Source organism: Pectinophora gossypiella, chromosome 10 (assembly GCF_024362695.1).
Source record: "Pectinophora gossypiella chromosome 10, ilPecGoss1.1, whole genome shotgun sequence".
Classification (NCBI taxonomy): Eukaryota; Metazoa; Arthropoda; class Insecta; order Lepidoptera; family Gelechiidae; genus Pectinophora; species Pectinophora gossypiella.
The window spans coordinates 9,841,390-9,860,748 of NC_065413.1; the positions used below are offsets into that span (position 1 = coordinate 9,841,390).

At 35.8% G+C, this 19,359-nt stretch overlaps 2 protein-coding genes across 5 annotated transcripts in view; one reads left to right on the plus strand and one right to left on the minus strand.

The window, feature by feature from the left end:
- LOC126370096 (homeobox protein abdominal-B) overlaps positions 1 to 19,359 on the plus strand; it is a 104,979-nt gene that overhangs the window by 25,959 nt on the left and 59,661 nt on the right. For 3 of the 4 annotated variants that reach the window (XM_050014819.1, XM_050014821.1, XM_050014822.1), the window contains exon 1: positions 18,193 to 18,521. The gene's annotated coding sequence lies outside the window, so the exon portion shown is untranslated. Of the gene's footprint in view, positions 1 to 7,378; positions 7,425 to 18,192; positions 18,522 to 19,359 lie in introns of those variants that run through there. The other variant, XM_050014820.1, reaches the window with a different exon arrangement.
- LOC126370132 (uncharacterized) overlaps positions 205 to 19,359 on the minus strand; it is a 60,744-nt gene continuing 41,589 nt past the window's right edge. The window contains exons 2-5 of the mRNA XM_050014881.1: positions 2,208 to 2,327; positions 1,612 to 1,821; positions 817 to 982; positions 205 to 729 (exon numbers count right to left, since the gene is read on the minus strand). Coding sequence (XP_049870838.1) covers positions 398 to 729; positions 817 to 982; positions 1,612 to 1,743 — 630 coding nt within the window. The 5' untranslated portion in view covers positions 1,744 to 1,821; positions 2,208 to 2,327 and the 3' untranslated portion in view covers positions 205 to 397. The remainder of the gene's footprint in view (positions 730 to 816; positions 983 to 1,611; positions 1,822 to 2,207; positions 2,328 to 19,359) is intronic.

Consider the following 19,359-nt stretch of genomic DNA (forward strand, 5'->3'; position numbering starts at 1 on the left):
AAAATTCTGTATGTAATCCCTATTGTGTACAAGGGTACTGGATTGTAGAGCAGACTAAGGGTACTTAGTAAATTATAATCTAATTCCAGAATAAAAAAAACCCTTGTAGAATAAATATTACAAACTTTATTAAATAGCAATGCATAAGTAAAAATAAATCTATAATGTAATTAATACCTACGAAATAATTATTTTAATCTCGAGTTCATTGAAACTTGTAGTACCTACGTAAATCCATATTACCAAGTTCGTTTCTCTAAGCTGTATAGTTAGTTATATTTGTAACATTCCATATTCTAAGTCTCGCATTTTTCTTAATATTAATATGATATTTCATCAGAGATAGGGTATAGTTGGCTCTGGTGTATGTACTCTAATTACTGCTCGACGTTCCCGTTCACGACCGTACATTCTGTCTGTAGGAATTAACTACCATTAAAAAGTACACCCACACTGAAAGTTGAAAATATAACATGTAATTTATAATTGAAACAAAGAGTGTACCTATGAGCGTTAGGAACTCCGCGATGCGATCTCGTATGCTGCGAAAATGACTGAAGAATTTTGAATCGAGAAAGTCGTAAAATGTTTGGTAGAAATAACCCCTGCTGGCTTCTACGTAGTCAAGAAAAGCAAAATAAAATTCATTTCGTAGCCTTTCAAGTCGTAAGTCAATTTGGTGAAGATATGAGCGTAATACAATTATAAAGTAGAGCCATAATGACCATACTGAAAATTAAAGTAGAATTTAATTTCATTTATAAAGCAAAAAAAACATAATTTTATGTATTTACAAATAAAATATTTGCTACTTACTTCCTAAATCAATAAATGCAAAAGTAAGCTCGAAGATTGGAAATGAGCCTCCGATGACGAGGCATGTAATCACGTATAATAATCCGTAAAGAAATGATAAAATTATTGCCAACCCTGCACAATACATGAAACACTTAATGAAATGGGGCAACCTAGTTTCACCGTCCTGAAACAAAAACTCACATTTAGAAGTAAAATTATACAAGGTGTTAGTAACATCGTAACGAATACTGATTCAGACCATGATTCTGAGTTAATATCAAGTGGAATTTTCCGTTCCATACTTTTGCGAAAAATTTCACGTGATATCAACTCAAAATCATGGCCTGAAAGTTTTCGTTACGATGTCACTAACGCCCTGTATCATCATCATCATCATCCCATTAACGTCCCTACTGCTGGGGCACGGGCCTTCCTTATGGATGGATAGGGAGATCGGGCCTTAAACCATCACGCGGGCCCAGTGCGGATTGATGGTTATGCAGCCGGGACCAACGGCTTAACGTGCCTTCTGAAGCACGGAGGAGCTGGAGATGATTTTTTTTTTTATTGTGGTCACCCATCCTATGACCGGCCTTCGCGAGAGTTGCTTAACTTCAACAATCGCAGACCGAGCGCGTTTACCGCTGCGCCACCGAGCTCCTCCCACCCTGTATATGACCTGAAAATTATTAACACAAAGGTGGTTGTTGAAGGTTTCAGTCCCTCCAGAACCATCCCTCGATTGCATCGAAAATCGAAAAAATCACTAACATTATTTGTTAAGCTTGAAAAAATGTCAATAAAACAAATTACCTTGTACAAATGGATAAGTAGTATGAATCCGGAGATAACGAAGACAATATCGGCCGCAAGAACGACGAATCCTATATATTTGACGACCTTGACGAGAGGGTTATTGTCGGAGGACGAATCCGAGAGAAACATGAGGGATGTTGTATTCGTACTATTCTTTTTAAGGCACGAAGGGCCCAGGCCGGCATTGGCACCAAACCCAAAACTTAGCTGTGAACAAAAATATTCATCACACAGAGGTCAAACTTGCAGCTTAAAACCAACAAGCTTAAACCGAATTATGTTTTGTGAGAATTATTTTAGAATCTGAAGTCTTAGTCCAGTTGTACATTTATCCATCTCCGTACTTTTTTTGACGTGACTTATTGTAGATTTGCCGCAAATGGCATTAACTACTGGGCCGGACAAATGGGGAGCGCTGAAGACTCTCTCCCGTCCCCCATCTCCGTACGATTGTTCCTATCGCGGAACTGTTACATTAGGCATGTGGTCTTTGCCACATTAGTACTGGTAGCTACTTAGTCCTCGTTAGTTTAAGACCTGTGCTGACTGACTTTCAGGTATTCTTTATTCTAAAGATTGGGTTTGATACTTACAATATTGTGAAGGTTTATATCGACTACGTCAGGTTTAACATTGTCCGCTTTAACGTAACATGAGACGCGGATGACAAACGAGTGTCGTACCACAGCCCAAGTCACTGCTGGACTTGTTACCTGAAACGTGAAAAAATGTAAATTTTTAGTTTTCTTGATTTATGCCTGATTAAGGGCAATATTACATGGGACTTATGAGCAGGTGACGAGGAGTGGGTACCTATTACACACCGTATATGTTGTCTAAGTATATGTTGTGTTACAGGCTTAGCTGTCGGGAGAGTACCTAAGCAGCTGAACACGTTTTATATGTTTTATTTCCTCATCAGGATGGAAACAAACACTTTGGAATCTGTCAGGGATCTGGCGTGTTGAACACTAAGTAACTCTAGGACAAAAACTTACAATAGCTAAGACTGCAATAATAGCTGTTGCTGTTTTTAATTCAGTGATGCAACGACAACAATTGTCCACTTTAGGTAATCTATTGAAAGGCATAATTACTTATAAAAAAATCATAAATATTACTTAAAAAACATAGGAAATCATGAGAAATTGCTTATAACGTCAAAAATGGTAGTTGTCACAGTGATAAAGAAGTGTGACCCAAAGAGTATATAGGGTAGGGTGTGATCAAAGACAAAAAATTGTTTTATCATAGAGATGATCGTGATTTTAAACTTAAAAATACAATAAAAATATAAAAGTATCTATTCAAGCTTCGCGTTCAAAGTTTCTTTGTCACCGATCAAAAGTGGAGATAAGTTAATGAAATGTGAATCGCGATAATTTATAGAGAAACTCGAAGAACAGTCTACCTATAAAGTATTTTTCTATAGTCGCAAGTAACATTCTTATAGTCGCTTCGATGCAGACGATTACTTACCTACATAAAGTAATCAAACTTTTATACTTACACATTGTATAAATATAAACGTGTAGGACCTACGCAACCTAATATAATTTTGCTAAGAATTCCGTCGTAATGCGTGGCTTAGTTTAAGCGCCGAAAACCGGGGATTTCAGCTTATTGCCTTTCTCAGCGGGTGCGGGGTACGAGGGGCGGGTAGGGGCCTCTTAACAAGATTACATTGGAGATAAAACGGCTCAGATAATAGCGCCCGAGTAAGCCCAACCGAGCTTGGCTCTAAACAAAATTAAAATCAAACGAAAAGCCAAGATTCGTGAGCAGTTTTATGTACCTAGAAAAGACTTTTGAAAGATAAATCCAAATAGCTACTTAGAAACAAACGCAAAGGATTTTCACTCTTCTCTCTCTCTCTCTATTTAAGAGCTGCGCTCTTGTCGGTGGAGTAACCGCCATTCCTCTCTTCTTCCCGCCAAAACCTTCGTCGTCGTGTCGTATCGGGAGGTGAAGGTTTTGGCGGGATTTTCACTCTTACGATAAAATATTTCTATATGAAAAGAAAATATTTACTCTGAATCAGTTTATTGGTTCGATGCCCTAAGTTCGATGAACTTTCACATTTCGAAAGAAAGATTTTCCATTTGCTTACAAAATAGAACAAGTTAAATAAAGGTACAGAACACAGACTTAATATAAAGCAAATAGCGTAGCATGCAGCGTCTAGTATTGATCGAGGCTCTCTTGTTTGAAATTCAATTCGCAAAGTGGAAATAACAATAAAACTTGGGCTCTGTATCTCCCGATAACACCTGCGCCCGATACGTGCACTGCAAACTAAGTTAGCCCACCGCTTTAAATATATATTGCTGTATATATCTATTTATTTACCTTACAGAATGTGTGTGGTTTGGTTACTCGTATGTATTGTGTATCAATATAGGTACCTAACTACCAAAATAGTAAGATAGTAATATACGTTAGAAAATACTAATTATCGTAGTCTATCAATCATGTCATGAGCCAATCATCATGAGCTAGAGACGCAATGTAATGATAAGCAGAATGATATATTTTACATATCATCATTGCCTATTGTAAATATAAATTAGTTTAAAACCAAATCCGAGTTCAGTCGGTTAGGACCATGTAATACTTATATGGGTTTGATGTATCAGAGTGTTTCCACGAAGGAACAGCCGCGAGCCGCATTCGTTCCGAGTGTGTGTGTCTACCAAGAAATGTCAAAATATTTCATACCGCCACTTTTGTGTGTGAGAGAGCCCGCTCGCTACTATGATATATCTCTATTTTTTACTGCCGCCTCTTATCCTTGTCGTATGGCAGAAACACGCCTCAGGCCACAGTCACGAATCGCAATAGGGACTCGTGATAAATCTTCACGAATTCAGGTTTTATTTATTAAGTTGTATGGTGTTTTTACGAGACTTCGCAGTCGGGGCTCATTACACCAGTGTTTCTGCCGAACGTGATGAAAAAACTTTGCCAACGAGGACTCCTTGCAACATTAATTATGGAAGTAGAAAAGTTCCCTCCAACATTGCCTTTATATTTCTTTCTCTAACTTTTTGCGTAGCGCAGCCACAGTACATTTTTACGATTTTGTTTCGCAAAAGGGACGGACCTAGTCGCCCCGCGCAGCTCTGATAAGAAATATATCAAGTAATATAAGCAGTAAAAAGACTGAAGACGTCACGTAGCAAAACAGGTCTGAGTTTTATGTCGGCAATTCGGGGCGTGCACAAAAGAAATGCTAACGTTGTGCGGACGTGCCCGGTCCCAAGAACGAATCAAACGTCCCCGGAATTCCAACTAGTCTTATAACTACCTATGTATATCGTACACCTACCTATACCGCATCTCCGGCAATATTTTGTATTCGTGTATCACACAAGATTTCACGATTCAGATTGTAAAATCTTCTACAGAAACGAATGAAAATTAATTCTTTCAATAAAACCGGAGACAAAATGACCGGTCGCGCCGTAATCGCCGGGGTCGGCAATGAAACGATCCTGATCATTACCATAATCGAAATCCGGATATTTTGGGATAATATACTTACGTATAAAAGAGATTGGAGCTATGTGCCGCGTTGGCTTCCCCGCTGGGTTCTGTAGGCCAGTATCGAGCAAGGCGTATCTTGCGCAGTTAATTTATGCTACTATAACTCAGGCAGACAGCTGCTCAATAGGTAATTTAGATGTTCTTGCAACAATGTCGTAATGAGAACGTTCCAGGGTTCGGCTGTTGCTTGCTGATGAATCGATGTGGGTGGCAGCGTAATATCTGATATTTTCTTCGTACACAGTTGTTATTGTTACAGAAATACTGAACTAGTTTTGTATATATCTGATGTATATAAGTGTTATATGATGCATGCAACTAAAAACTTACTTCAGCAAGCTGCTGGGCTGGAACTTCTGCTACAAATTATATAAAGTGGTCCTGATTTTATTTACGGAGGATTTCTCAAAATAATACTTAGCCAAATAAGGCGGCTTTTATATCTACACCTTGGTATTATTAACAGTTAAGTAAAACATTCAAAGGGCGGACTAGTATTTACATTCGAACGTCGTTAATCTTCATCTACGCTGTTGTAAAATCAACTTTATTGTCCTTGTACAGAAGACGGTGTCTGATTATGTTTGAATGTACATATGACTGTTTGTTGTAGAAATCGGATGCTCTGGCTTAAACGAAAAAGCTCATAATATACACAAGATATGGCTCCATGTGGCAGTTTGTTTTGAAGTTTATAGTGGAGCCAACACGACTCTAGTTACAAGATTATTGAGAGAAAAAAGTATAAGCCATCTTATACGTGTAATAATTTAAGAGATTGAATCGCTTTACGTGTATAAAAAGTAAAAATATACAAATTATGAACGAAAACAGATATGACGAGTAATTGGATATATCCATAATTCACGTTTATTATAGTGGGGATACCGCAAGGAATATGCTGAAAGATATGTAGAACACGATGTTGGAATGTTATTAAAGATTTTTATTAATGCTGCAGCCATAAACTAGAGCCAGGGTGCGCTTTGCCGCTTCACGTCGTATTAGTTTCAGGTGAAAGCAGTCTGTTTGAAGTAAATTTATAAAGGTTGATCTACCTGGCTACCTGCTGCGGGGAAATTATAAATCTTGGACTTAAAGGGTAGGTTATCTTCTTTATCTCACACACAAGTTGGTTTCCTCTGATTCACACTTTTATAGACTAGATAAAGCTTTAACGCGCATTTAACTGGTTCAGTAGTATACGTACATATGTACGTATTTCTTCCGTCTTTTCTACCCTAAAATAAACTCTGAGTTTAGTTTTCGGACATCGACGGGAGAGAGGAGCGGGGCGCGGGGATCAGGTGTGCTCGTAAAGTGTACGTTTTATGGAAATATAAGATCCTTGTCGCGTCGCGCACAGCACCTCTTGCCTTCGCCTCAAGAATGTAATCTCCTGTATACTTTACATGCCTTGACATCTACTTATCTCCCATACATATTTAATACGAGTATACAGGACGGTATAAAAAAATATTACACACATGATATTCACAACGAAGTATGTGTGGAACAGAGCATGTTTGTAAGGAATGTATTTACAGAAGATAAAATGTCCGCATTTGCAACCGAGTCACCGACATTTGCATAGAAATTGACGAATTGACCTTGTCATTTACACGTTTCTTATACCTCTTGAGCTCACCAGATAAGCACGACAAAACGTATCAAAGTAAATATTCGCAAATGAAACCTATACCAGGGGCAATCAAATTTGATAGCGATCGAATAGGCACGACTATAGTCGAAATAGCCGGGTTTACTTCCGAATTCCCGGCTGTGAACGAATCCAATCGATACTCGATGCCAATAAAACTGCGCCGATTCGCGAATACATAAAACGTCGGATTCAAGTCTTGTGCTCTCTACATAAAGCTAGAGAAGGGTTCCCATTTTTATTGCAAGGAATTTGCATATAAAGTAACCATTGAAGAAAAGCGATCTCCGTTTGGCTCCGTGTTTTTTCGCATTCATTGTAGAGAAGGCCGCGGGCGCACATTCCGTTTTATGGATCATGATGCTTCTTTAGCGTATAAATAAATAATAGCATCAACAGTTTTTTCTTGGTCTGATTTATTTGAGAATGTATTATACAGCCTTTGTGTTTTGATATGAGACGCTCAATTATATTTATGAGCGTCGTAAAACCAGCTCGGCATTAACACTTCTAATATGTCTCTATTGTTATAATAATAATTTGTTTTATTTTTTGCAGGTTCATGGATCATTGGCATCTGACGTGATTATGGAATAAAAAATTGGTAAATATCCCTTTGATACCTATTAGTATTTAATCCGAGCGACAATTTAAGTGCAGCATAAATGTTATGACACAGGCCGACAACCCAAAGAAATTCATGGCGCGGAGTAAAATTATGGTAAATAAAAAACTGAATTAAGTACAGTGTCGGCGGGGCGTTCCCACCGATTCGTAATAAAAATGATATTTAATTGAACTCGATAACGTGTCCTGCGGAGAGGCCTAATAAACCGACCTTATTATTACCGCACGATAAATGTATCTATATGGCTGTCGGACCGTGTCCGCCTAAGTAAATGCTTGGGATTTGGTTACAACTAAACACTATCTTCTTTCTTATCTTAACCTTTGAGTAAAGACTCGAAATATTGGTTGCTGTGGGCGTAATTTTTCCCCGTAAAAGCGAGATGAGCGTGCAACATAGGCATTTATTTTACAGCCTTAGTAAATTACTAATGAATTATTTATGAAAATTGCGAGGTCTTGCCCAGTTTGCACCTGAGCGGTGACAACTGGTTCGTAAATTTATTTTGAAGGTTTTACGACTGATAGCGTCTAGGATACCTTGGGGTTAGATTGGAAATTTGTCGTGTGCTTTGACAACATAGTTGCTATTTCGCCGGCGTGAGATAAAAGGCGCCCCGAAGTACAATAGCGCTCAAGTGATAGTTATGGCACTTTTTATAGGCAGTTAGATTTATTTTTACTGCACTGTTTGTTTAATGCGTTATTCGCAGGCGAGAGGTCGCGACAATTCTCTTATTTGTATAATCGCATTTAGCATTCACACTTAGGTTATAGCTTTCAGAGATTTATCGCTATTCGCTAAAGCAGTAATTTTAATTGGGGAGCTAATTTATAAGTTGGTGTGATATTTTCTATGAAAGTTAAGGTTGACTTTATGACGTGCATGTCGTTTAAATACTTATTTACATAGCGGTACCTAAGTACCAACATAAAATAAAGTTACTTAGAAATCAGATATCATTTCAACACCTGTCCAAATACTGGACTATCGCTTCGATCGGTGTTTATTAAGGGGATCAAGTCAGAAGGTAGGAAGGCATCGGAGGCCTAATCAGGAAATATAGGGCCATAAAATGTGCGGTGGCGGGCCGGGCTAATCAAATTGTCGGAATGACCCGTACAGGACCCGCATACGTGGCCGAAACAGAATCGTGCGTTATAGGGTTGATTATCCTCTTACGTGGGAGGATTTTGGTACAATAATATATGTCCGAGGTAATGCGACCGCCTTATCGACTTTATAAGTCATTGCAAATATAAACATTACGTTTCGACAATTAAGTAGGTATATTTCAATTTCTTCAAAATCTGATTTTTTATTTCATGTACTTTTTTTTGAATCTAATATCCTTTTAGATAAGGTACTACAGATGTTTATTTTGGACATAATTGTAAGTCTTATTTGTACCGTATTATTACAGTTTACGATCTACTTTATAGTGCTTAGTTATTTTTAAAATCTGATAATAAATAAGTAGTTACCTTCGCACAAGAAACTAAGTATGTGCTAGATAAAACTATAGAATATCTACTTAAACAACACTAGAAAGTGTACCTACCTCAACGGGTAATAGGCGCCATCTTAGGTATTTAAGACTAGAATTCATGAACATCAGTACGTAGGTAGTTAAACTAGCCTCTGTAATCTCAATACAAAGAGTACCATCAAAAATTCAGCGTGTGACTCCGGAGATGTGTACAATAAATCAGTTTTACAGCATTCCCGTGTCATTTCAGTCGTCGAACGGCATAAAATGATAATTTTACTGCGTTCCCCTTCCGTCTGCAGGCTTTACGACAATTGTGAAATGTATCGACAGTTCGGATGTCACCTTATACGTGGACCGCACCTACCATTCGGCTCCCGTTTTCCTTTTTTCAGCGCCTTAAAGTTCCAAATCGCTTTCTCAAATGGAAAATATAATATTTCTCAAGACCACATGCCACTATATTCCCCTCCTCTCCTTACCCCTCTGTTCGATATTTTGGGAGAGATGCTCCTGAAAAGTCATCAATCTTTCAGGAGACTTTACTGTTAAACTTAATGGATTATGGTGATGTATCTCGAAAAATATCTCACTTCTTATACATTTCATTATGCTTGGGTATACATCCAATATAGATTTGTTATTCACGTTTTAATTTGACATCGTAAGTAGAAAGGAAAATATTTTTGTAGCTGTCCTTTTTAGTGTGTGATACACACTTCTTGGTTCTAATTACGAAGAATTAATGCATTCTTACTTTTTTAATACACCTGATTGTCCGAAAAAGTACGATGATTCTGAGTTTCGAAGAGCATATTAACCCTGACTATTAACCGTAGAAGCACTTCCACCAACCCGCAGTGGAGCAGCGTGGTGGCTTTACAGGTGGGGTGGTCGATATACAATCTGTTTATGTTATATGTAAGTATGTGAAAAAAATACTTTATGTTTTATGAAATATCTTTAGTCAGAGCCCATTTAAATGTAAACAGGATATGGGGTCCCTTCCTGAGCATCCATGCAATTATACAAATAAAAGTGTCATTCAAAATCAAATTACCGCTAACAAATATCAAGAAACGTCATTCTACAAATGTTTACACTGTGAATAATTAAAATCAAAGCCGAATCACCGCCTGTGGACATTATACAAAAAGTAACTTAGAAAGGAAAAATAGAATTAGGAAAACAATATAACTTTTACCGCTTATTTGTGACTACAATATAATTAGCATTTTACAACACTGTAAAGAAGGACAACTTAACAATAATCATCAGCGTATAAATTATGTTAATTTCTTCAACAAAACGTTGTTGACAAATTAACAATTATTACAGCTGTTTTTACTTAGCATTTCGATTTAATGGTTTTAGGAACCGAAGCTCTGTTTTCCATTATAAAGTATTATGGAAATTACTTATACTTGTTGGGAACTTAAATAAATGTATAATTGAGTAACGAGAATGAAACTTCATTTCGTTTCTCACATTCTTGAGAGTTATGAAAACATAATTACGTACTAGTAAGTATTATCTACTTAAGCTACTTAAGGTCTACCTACTACTACCACTATTACTAGGCAGTAATAGGTAGGTTCTTAAGGTAGTATTATGGAAGGTAGATTTGTCTAAATAACTTAATTTATAGATTTTCTTTTAGTGATTCGTTTTCAAAACAATTTGAAGTAGGTACTTATTCAAATATAAGTAGATAGTCCTACAAGTAGATTGTATCTACAAACTCGAGATGAAAATATAAAAATTGAAAAAAGTTCACTACAACTCCGATCAAAACCCCGAAATTTACCTACAAAAACGAGATAAAAATATAAAAATACTAAATGTTCAGGATAACTCCGAACAAAACCCTGAAATTACCTACACCCGCAGACGAGACGTCTCTAATTTACTTCTCAACACAAAAATTAATAAGTATGTCAAGCCCAAGTTCCCATAAAGTAAAATTAAAACATAAATCATGGCTTTCGTGGAATCCCTCGGAAATTTCAATTCTGTTGCGATTTCGTCTGCGTTTCTTCAAAGTGAGGGAGGCAGGGGTCTTGAGAATAATGATAGGGATTAAGACGTAAAGATAGGCCAAGAAGCGCGGGGTTTTAATGGTTCATGCATCTATGGAGCAGCGGACTTCATTAACGGAGATAGCATAGTAATGGGCCTCTCCCGGTGGTGAGTAGGGTACGAAGTGCGACGCCCGCTAATTGCTAGGGAGTAGGAGGCAGTGAACTTTGAAGGCAATGAGCCTTAGTCTTAGTTTAAATGTCTGCTATCATGCGAGTACCAAGGGGCGCGGGTGGACAACCAAAATACGGTATGAAAAAAAGTATTAATTACGTTTCCTATCCTATGTACTTATGTATTTTTTATTTTACTAATGCTACAACATGCGTAGCTTGTCCTACTTACTAAACGTTTTTGTGCGCACCGCATTAAATCTAAATAAATTGCAGTTTCTCTTTTCTCAAACCAATAGGTACCTAGTAAGTAGATAGGGATAAAATATAATTTAGGCAGTCCATCCTTAAATTTAAAAACGGATTTAATGCGAATTTTATCAGCATGCATTACTTGTAGAAAGAAATGTAGCGTTTTAATAATTCAGGTCCAGGTGATGTACCTACCTAAATTGTAGGGTTGACAAAAAAAACTTTCTAACATCCATTATCTTTATTAAAACTGGAAATATTTGTAGATATATTTACGTTATAAAAGGAAAATTTTCTGTATTACCAGGTTAACAAAATGACAGACACTTTTTAATTATCTTATGCAAACCTATTAGTATTTTTTCAACCATTGCATTTGGTTGATTCAATTCGTAGCCTGCACCGACACAAGGTGCCTATTATTAAAGATTTCAGTTCAGAGAATAAGGGCTGCCAACAAGACGGCAAGACTCCACTACAAACAGACGTAGTGTAGCGTCAGCGTCACAGTGTTGGTGGACCGGTCGGGTCACACACACATGCACGAGACACCGGTCCGTATGGATTAGCGCGGGCTGCCGCGCGAGCGAACGTCACAAAATGGCGGCCGTAAAAACAAGTGAAGAGTGAGTTACGGCCGGGCGCGCGGGGGTGCGGCCGGGGCGCGGGGTGTGGCACCCGCCGGGTGGCCAATGGCGGAGCGCAGAGCGAGCAAGCCGCATTTCACCCGCCAACTCTGCTCTTTCTTTTATGGTCGACGTTGTTTTTCTCTGGCACTTTTTCCTGATTTTTTTTTTGCGGGAAACTGTTTTGTTTGCTTTGTAAAGACCGCGGACCCAGCTACAATGTATTTTTAAGTGCTTTTCTTTTCGAAAAACAGTTAAGTACCGAATGGACTTTATGCATACGAAAAGAATGGCTTTGGTTTGATATAATTTGTAATTAGCATATTCATTTAAGTAAATAATTCACTTAAATTAACGAAAGTAGTTTTGGAGCCACCACTAGTCCGATATCCTTAGTAGATACCTAACCCACCTGATGTAGGTATACTAGGTAGGTACGTAGGTATAAAGGCAAAAGTAATGAAACATCAACACACCGTATAAAAAGTGTATAGGTACTTATTTCAAACCGTGCGTGTTACGACTCCGTGTAGATAAGTTGGAAAATATCGGCGGGTCTACTTGTGAATAAAACAAAAATATTATTTTCCTTTCTATCGCATGGAGCTCTGTGTTTTATCTAAATTGAAATTCTGGTTTCTTAACTGAATTCAGGCACGCATATCGATAACAGCTACCGACTTACAAATAACAAGAAATAATCTTTTCTGTTTAGGTATTTCCCAAAACTTCGATAGTACAAAAACATAGCACCGACATATAATAAAGAATGATATTACGTAGCACCGGTATAACATAAATAACTTTGGAAGTCCTCATAATCTTCCGTAGTAATAAAAAGTAAAAAGTTATTAGTTACAAGGAGAGAACTCATCAGCAAAAGTTGCAGAGCAATAATTTACTTAAGACTGAGCCCGTCTTAACGTCATGTAATATCTTCCACTGACATATTTATTGTTTTTGAGGGGCGGGGGTTGATGTGCCTTGAAGGGGATCCCTGCCTGGCAAACCCAGCGCAAAGTTCGAATATTTCTTTCATCGACTCTACCATTTTACACCTTATCGCTTTTCCGTAGGAACAAAAATGATTCGCCATGTTTTGGGACTTACAGATAACTTTTTACAATATACTATCTACTGGAGCATGACAGGGGATGCTTACTACAAAACACAAGATAAAATCTCCTTAAGAAATAAATGCAAAAAAGTCAAACATGCGTTTGTCTGGAGAAGCTAGTTTTTTGAAGTTGGATAAATAAATTACCTCAGAAATCTTTATCGAAATTTTTAATCTGTTTAATTTGAAATAGAGACGTTTGGATATTTTTAATGGCCGAATAGTTGGTAAGTGGATTGTTTGAATCAAAGGGGACAGGTTTATGAGCTGATAAGTATCTCAGGGAAAACATGTCCCTGGGATTTGAATGTCGGTAGCGTAGAGATAATAATCTAGTTACCTGTTACTATACATACTTGGAAGTAAAGTCATTATTACAGTATTACAATCGACCTCTAACTGCTTCAGTAATAAAGGGACTGGTTGAATAGAATTTCCGGAATATCTATTTATTACGGAAAATAACGACGATCATATTTTGGTACTCGGGTGACTACCAAAATACCTGAAAATATCTCGCGAGATAATAATGAACTTTATTATAGCTCAATTAATATAGATATCAATAAAATATAAAAAAAATCGTAGTAACCATCCTAGATGAAGGAAAAAGAAACAGTCATTACATAGTAGACGATCTATGTCACAAACTTGAAAGCATTCTTTGTATTTTTATGAGTCGTAGCGAGAACAAAAATTTCGCTCTTTCATGACTGGACAACTTTAATTATAGAGCTTTAAAAAAAGTTAAACACAATGTAAATATCTTTCATTTTCACAGTTCATTTGATTTTTCTATGATATAAAAATAGATTCTAATCATGCAGCGTGGTGGAGTAGGTCTTAAAACCAGTTCACCAATTGATGAAAGTAAACATTGCGGGTAACAGGCTGTTTTTCCTTACACCTTTCCATTGCGACCCTTAACGGTTTGGCAGAGGAAATTACGCTAAAAATACAACGGTGAGAGCATAACAGTATGCAGTACGAACGAATGTATGGTTAGTATGTTTATACAGGCGCCTGTCAGCTGCGAAGTAAAATTAAAAAAGCGGACGGAAACAATAGGGTCGTGCACAGGTAAAAGATATTTTACAAAGAATTTAATGATATATTGAGGCGTAGCAGGTATTTAGTTATAGTATTGAGAGTATTAGTTCCTTATTTTTAATAACACCTAACCTAGATAATTTATTATTAGTTACTTAATGTTATTGATATGTATGAGAACCATTCCTACTGTAAGTAGTTCCACATTGTAAAAATGATTATAAATAATAAGGAACAAATTAAGAATACAAAATGTTTAATAGTTTATTTTTTACAACCATAGGTCAATTTGAAAACGAGTCCGTGTCCGATTTTTTCAATCACCTAATTTTCTCTTTATCAGTTTCCCTTAGCACGGGTGAATAATCTATAAGTAGATCAAGTTAATGCTTATTAAGAACTTTACTTTTATAAAATGGTAAACTTACCTATACAATTCAAGTCATAAAGTTTATTGTTGCGTTTCTTGATTGATTACGAGGTTTTTCAACCTACGAATAATGACACAGGGGTTTCTTCATATTGTCTAGACTAGATTTCGTACAAAATATTTCTTTCGTTCCGAAAGGAAGAGAAAACAAAGCTTTTTCTTTTTAATTTAAAATAGATTCACAAGGTGAGGAAATAATATATGTAGCCTAAGGTAAACGCTTACCTAATAAATGTATTTTCATTCTAACTTGGGAGATTTGCCATGTACCTAGTTAAGTCTCTTTTGTTCTGGTGCAATAAATTATATTTGAATTTGATTTTGTAAGATTCCAAGATTGCAATGAAACCACAATAATTCACGTAAAAAGAAACTTCAAAATGGTGGCAACCCTGGCTGGCTCGGGGCGGGTCGTCGACCGCCGCCCGTGTGCCGCCCTGCTGTATCTCGCTGCTAATCCGCTAACCTTGCATACCGAACCCTTGTCATATGACAATATTTTTATTATTATTAGGTACTAGCTGTTCCTGCTTAAATCTCGACTAGCTCTAAAGCGATACAGCGTGATGGTTTATTTTGTAGATATTGATTCAGCTTTATGTACAAAACTGCAAGATTTCAATTGGATAAGTCCAGTCGGTTTTGTTTGATACGCGAACACAAACTCGGAAAAAATACATTTAATTATACGCATAGATTGTGCTGCGCTCTACATTGATATGCTTAGGTATAATTTTATACACTGAATACCAAGTATTTTTTATTATGTGGGATCGAACAGGCTTGATAAAATGAGATAAGATAAGAAATATTCAAGACCTCTACCGAATATATCAACAGATTATAAGCTCTTTGACCGAACAAAAGAATTGTCATTAAAAGCATTTTAATTTATAATCATTTTATCGTATAATTAAGATATCAAATACAATATAGCTTCTATATATATATTTAATGTTTTAAACGTGTTTTATTACTATGAGAATAAGGAAGTATATCTGCATCTGCATAATTATCCTTTTTTGGATAATTCTACAAAAGGTTTTAAAATTTTAAAAAGATTTTATTGTATTTTTCAGTGTAGAGTATTTTTTTTTATATTTGGTACTATTTACAAGACGTCAATAATTCAAAAGTAAAAAATGTTCTACAAGTCATTCTTCAGATATTACGAGTAAGTAATCAGTGTGAAATATATTCGTATGACGTCATTTAAATATGCATTTCACAATCGTAAAAGTTAATCATCGTATACCTACACGCATTCTACAATTTATATTGTGCAAAAGTATATGAATTTGTTATAAAATTTAAACCTACAGAACATAAATAGTACCTAATTACACAGCAAAACAAAAATCAGTTACTTACTTTTGGATTTTTTTTAACTGCATACCAATATTTTCAAGTACTTAAATCAAACATAATTTAAATAATACTATAATACTTTATAATCATGCAAAATATAAATTTCTGTCTTCCGCTTTAAGTAATTGGATTCTGCACAGGATAATAGATTTTTATACTTAATAGCTTTTTTAAAACCAAGGTTAGTATAAAATACAAGACAACATTTAAAAGGACAATTTATAACATGAGGAGAAAATAAGCGATTAAACATAATTATTTTAAAACAGATTAAGTAAGTTTTACAAAAGTTTCAATGCGCGGTACGAATTAGATCTGTCAAACGTGAAAAAGCTAGTGCTGTGACATTAGCATTAATTAATATGATTCAGTGATCAGTTTCACTTGTCCAAGAATACATAGATATTTTATTACTTAAACTTTTTTTAAAGTGTATCGTTGTTGTTTGTCCGAAATAAACGTTCGATAGTTATTGTATTCACTTTTGTCTGAATATCTTAGATAACTACCATCTACACGAAAAAAATATAATATTTTTTAACTCCCGTTCATTGAAGTAGGTACCTAGACAAAATAAAAAAAATACATTCCCTAATACATTTGTACTTGTCAATTCTTCAAACGGAGGAATATTCTGATGTATTAAAAACCTATATTCCGTTAGGTATAGTATATTGCGAGTAGAATAAATATGGGAGCAGGTGATAAATAACAAGTCAGTGGAAAGCAATTCAGGTTATACGAGCTCGAAGATAAGTGCATTCTGAATGCAAATTGCACTCGCATTTTACATGACCCTCCTGTTGAAATATGTGCTCTTCAGTGGATGTTCTTAATTAAAAGTAGAACATGTTAATCCTCGTATGTTAAATTTAATTTATATATGATTATTTTAAACTTTATCGTTCGTATTGAAATATAAATATCTCTAAAGCGTATTAAATAAACATAAGGTTTATATAATAATTATTAATTCTTCAGTAGGTAAATATAAATTAGCTAACCTACAAAAATAACGAACCTGTGGAGATACTTATATTTGACATAAGTAATATAAGTAATAAGGATCTCCAGATCCTTGGGGGAGGCCTATGCCCAGCAGTGGGCATACGGCTGATGATGAATATAATTAGAGAGTTCTAGTCTGATAAATAAGTCCGTGTTAATCTAGTATGTTATGTATTTATTCTTGTCAAAAATCACATCCGAATTGTTTTTTCAAAAAGGTGCTAACGAGGTTTTCACTATGAAACAAAAACAATAAACAATAGCAACAATACAACAACAACAACCACAATTATTGGACGATTCTCGCTGTTACCATCTTCATTTGCCATATATTAGGATTTACCCGTTATTCTTAAGATATACAGACGGATACGGCAAATACTATTATTTTTTCCAATATACCTAGACGTTAGAACTTCCTTTAGTTATGTAAAGTCAGAATACGATGACATATATGTTGGTTCTTTAGAAACCAATTATGCAGCATGATATCATCATCTCCATTCGATTATTTCTCATAGTATTTGCACTAATAGTGGTGTACGGGATAACGCTAGGGAAAATTAAGGAGAACATCATGTAGTAAGTGGTATATAATTTCGCAGTCGGATTGTATAATTTACATTACATTATGGATAGCTTTAGCTTAGGCTTTTAAATGGCCGTTTAGTATTGTAGCTGTTCAGCAATTAGCCGGATTGTTATTCAGTTTAGATACGCGTGGATTATTCCTACAATCCAACTGAATAAGGTACTTATTCAAAAAAATATAGTTGGCTTAAAGAAATTACTCAATTGTGTATTATGAAACCTACCTACGTAAAAATTAGGTACCTATGTACCTAAATATTGCGTTTTTTTCTGTGAAATTACCTTTTATTATTATAAGGTTATAATAAGAAAGATTCAGTCAATTTCCAACAAGAAATACCTAATCATAATTAAATCGTTTTATTTTTGAAATATGTGTGTAAGTAGTGTTTGTGCTGAACAATGTGTGCGGCGTGCATGGGAACTACGAACATAAACTAGGTTGCTTTCGGTAAAGTTATGGGGCCGGTTGAATTAAGACGTTTTGCAAACCACAGAGCGGCTCGACATGTTCGTTATATTTACATAGCTACTGGCCTATAAATAAATACCGGCCCTCTCACGCACACGTGCACAAATGACGTTGTTTTAACTTTATTTTATTTTTACACTCGCGGGCGGCCAAGCGCGCGCGCCTGTAATTTCGCGGTGCTCGCGGCGCGCAGGCGCGTACGTATGCCGGACCAAAATGGCGGCGGGTTTCCAACTTTGAATTTAATTTTCGAACTGAAAGTGGTTCAGCAGACGGCGATAAGCGTAGACGCAACTATTTTCCATGGGAAATCACTGTAACGGTCTCGACGCGCGCACCGACGTTTGCCCTCCTCTTATCGGCTGTGTTAACCGGACATTGATTTTTTCAGTGCTACATGTATGTTTATAACTCGGCATTAAAGTTATGACTCAGATTCAATTATGTGCTACAACAATTAGGAGATTATGGATTATTTGTAAGTAGTTAAAATAAGCAGTTATTATTTTTATTTTTACAATAATTTTCATTTTCTTTGTTCTTTGTTCACATAAATAATTATAATTGCAGTTTTTTGTCTACAGTATTTTAACTTTTTGCTGCTTATTTAATTTAAGTAGTTTTTTTTATTTTCAATTACACTAGGTATACCTAACTATTTATAACTACCTACTATATGCATTGATGTTACTAGTAACACCATTGACTACATTATATCTAGGAAAAAATAACCATACTTATATAATTTATAAAGTAGGTACCTGTAACATAACACCGTGGTAACCTTTTTGAATCTGTAATTAAAATTCAGTAAGTAGGTATCTATTACTTATAATTTGCCGTATTTACCGAAGATACTTTCCTTACCTACTATTTAAGTGTATTATGGATATAGAGGTTGGTGGCTTCGATTAATAAATATTTATATTACGTTAATAAATCGTTAACCTGATGTACAATTGCCTTGAGACATACCTTGTCCTACTTTGATGAAGTATGAAGGTATTTAAGAGACTTGGAACCAACCTACTGATCTGTGGAGCCAAGTGGACTATCGTTTCAGTCTTTAGTCACATCAGTTGGCTAAACAGGGGGTTTCAAACTTTTAAGGTAACAAAACCCTCACCAAATACTTTATATTTTAGTGAACCCCATATCGAATAATTCTAAATTAAATCTTATCTCACTTATACCACATAAGTGTGTTTGCAATAATGTGAAATTGAATTTAGTATTGTTCGTAAAAATAGATGAATGCGCGGAACCCTGGTGACTTTGCCAACAAACCCTTAGATTTCACGGAACCCAATTTGAGA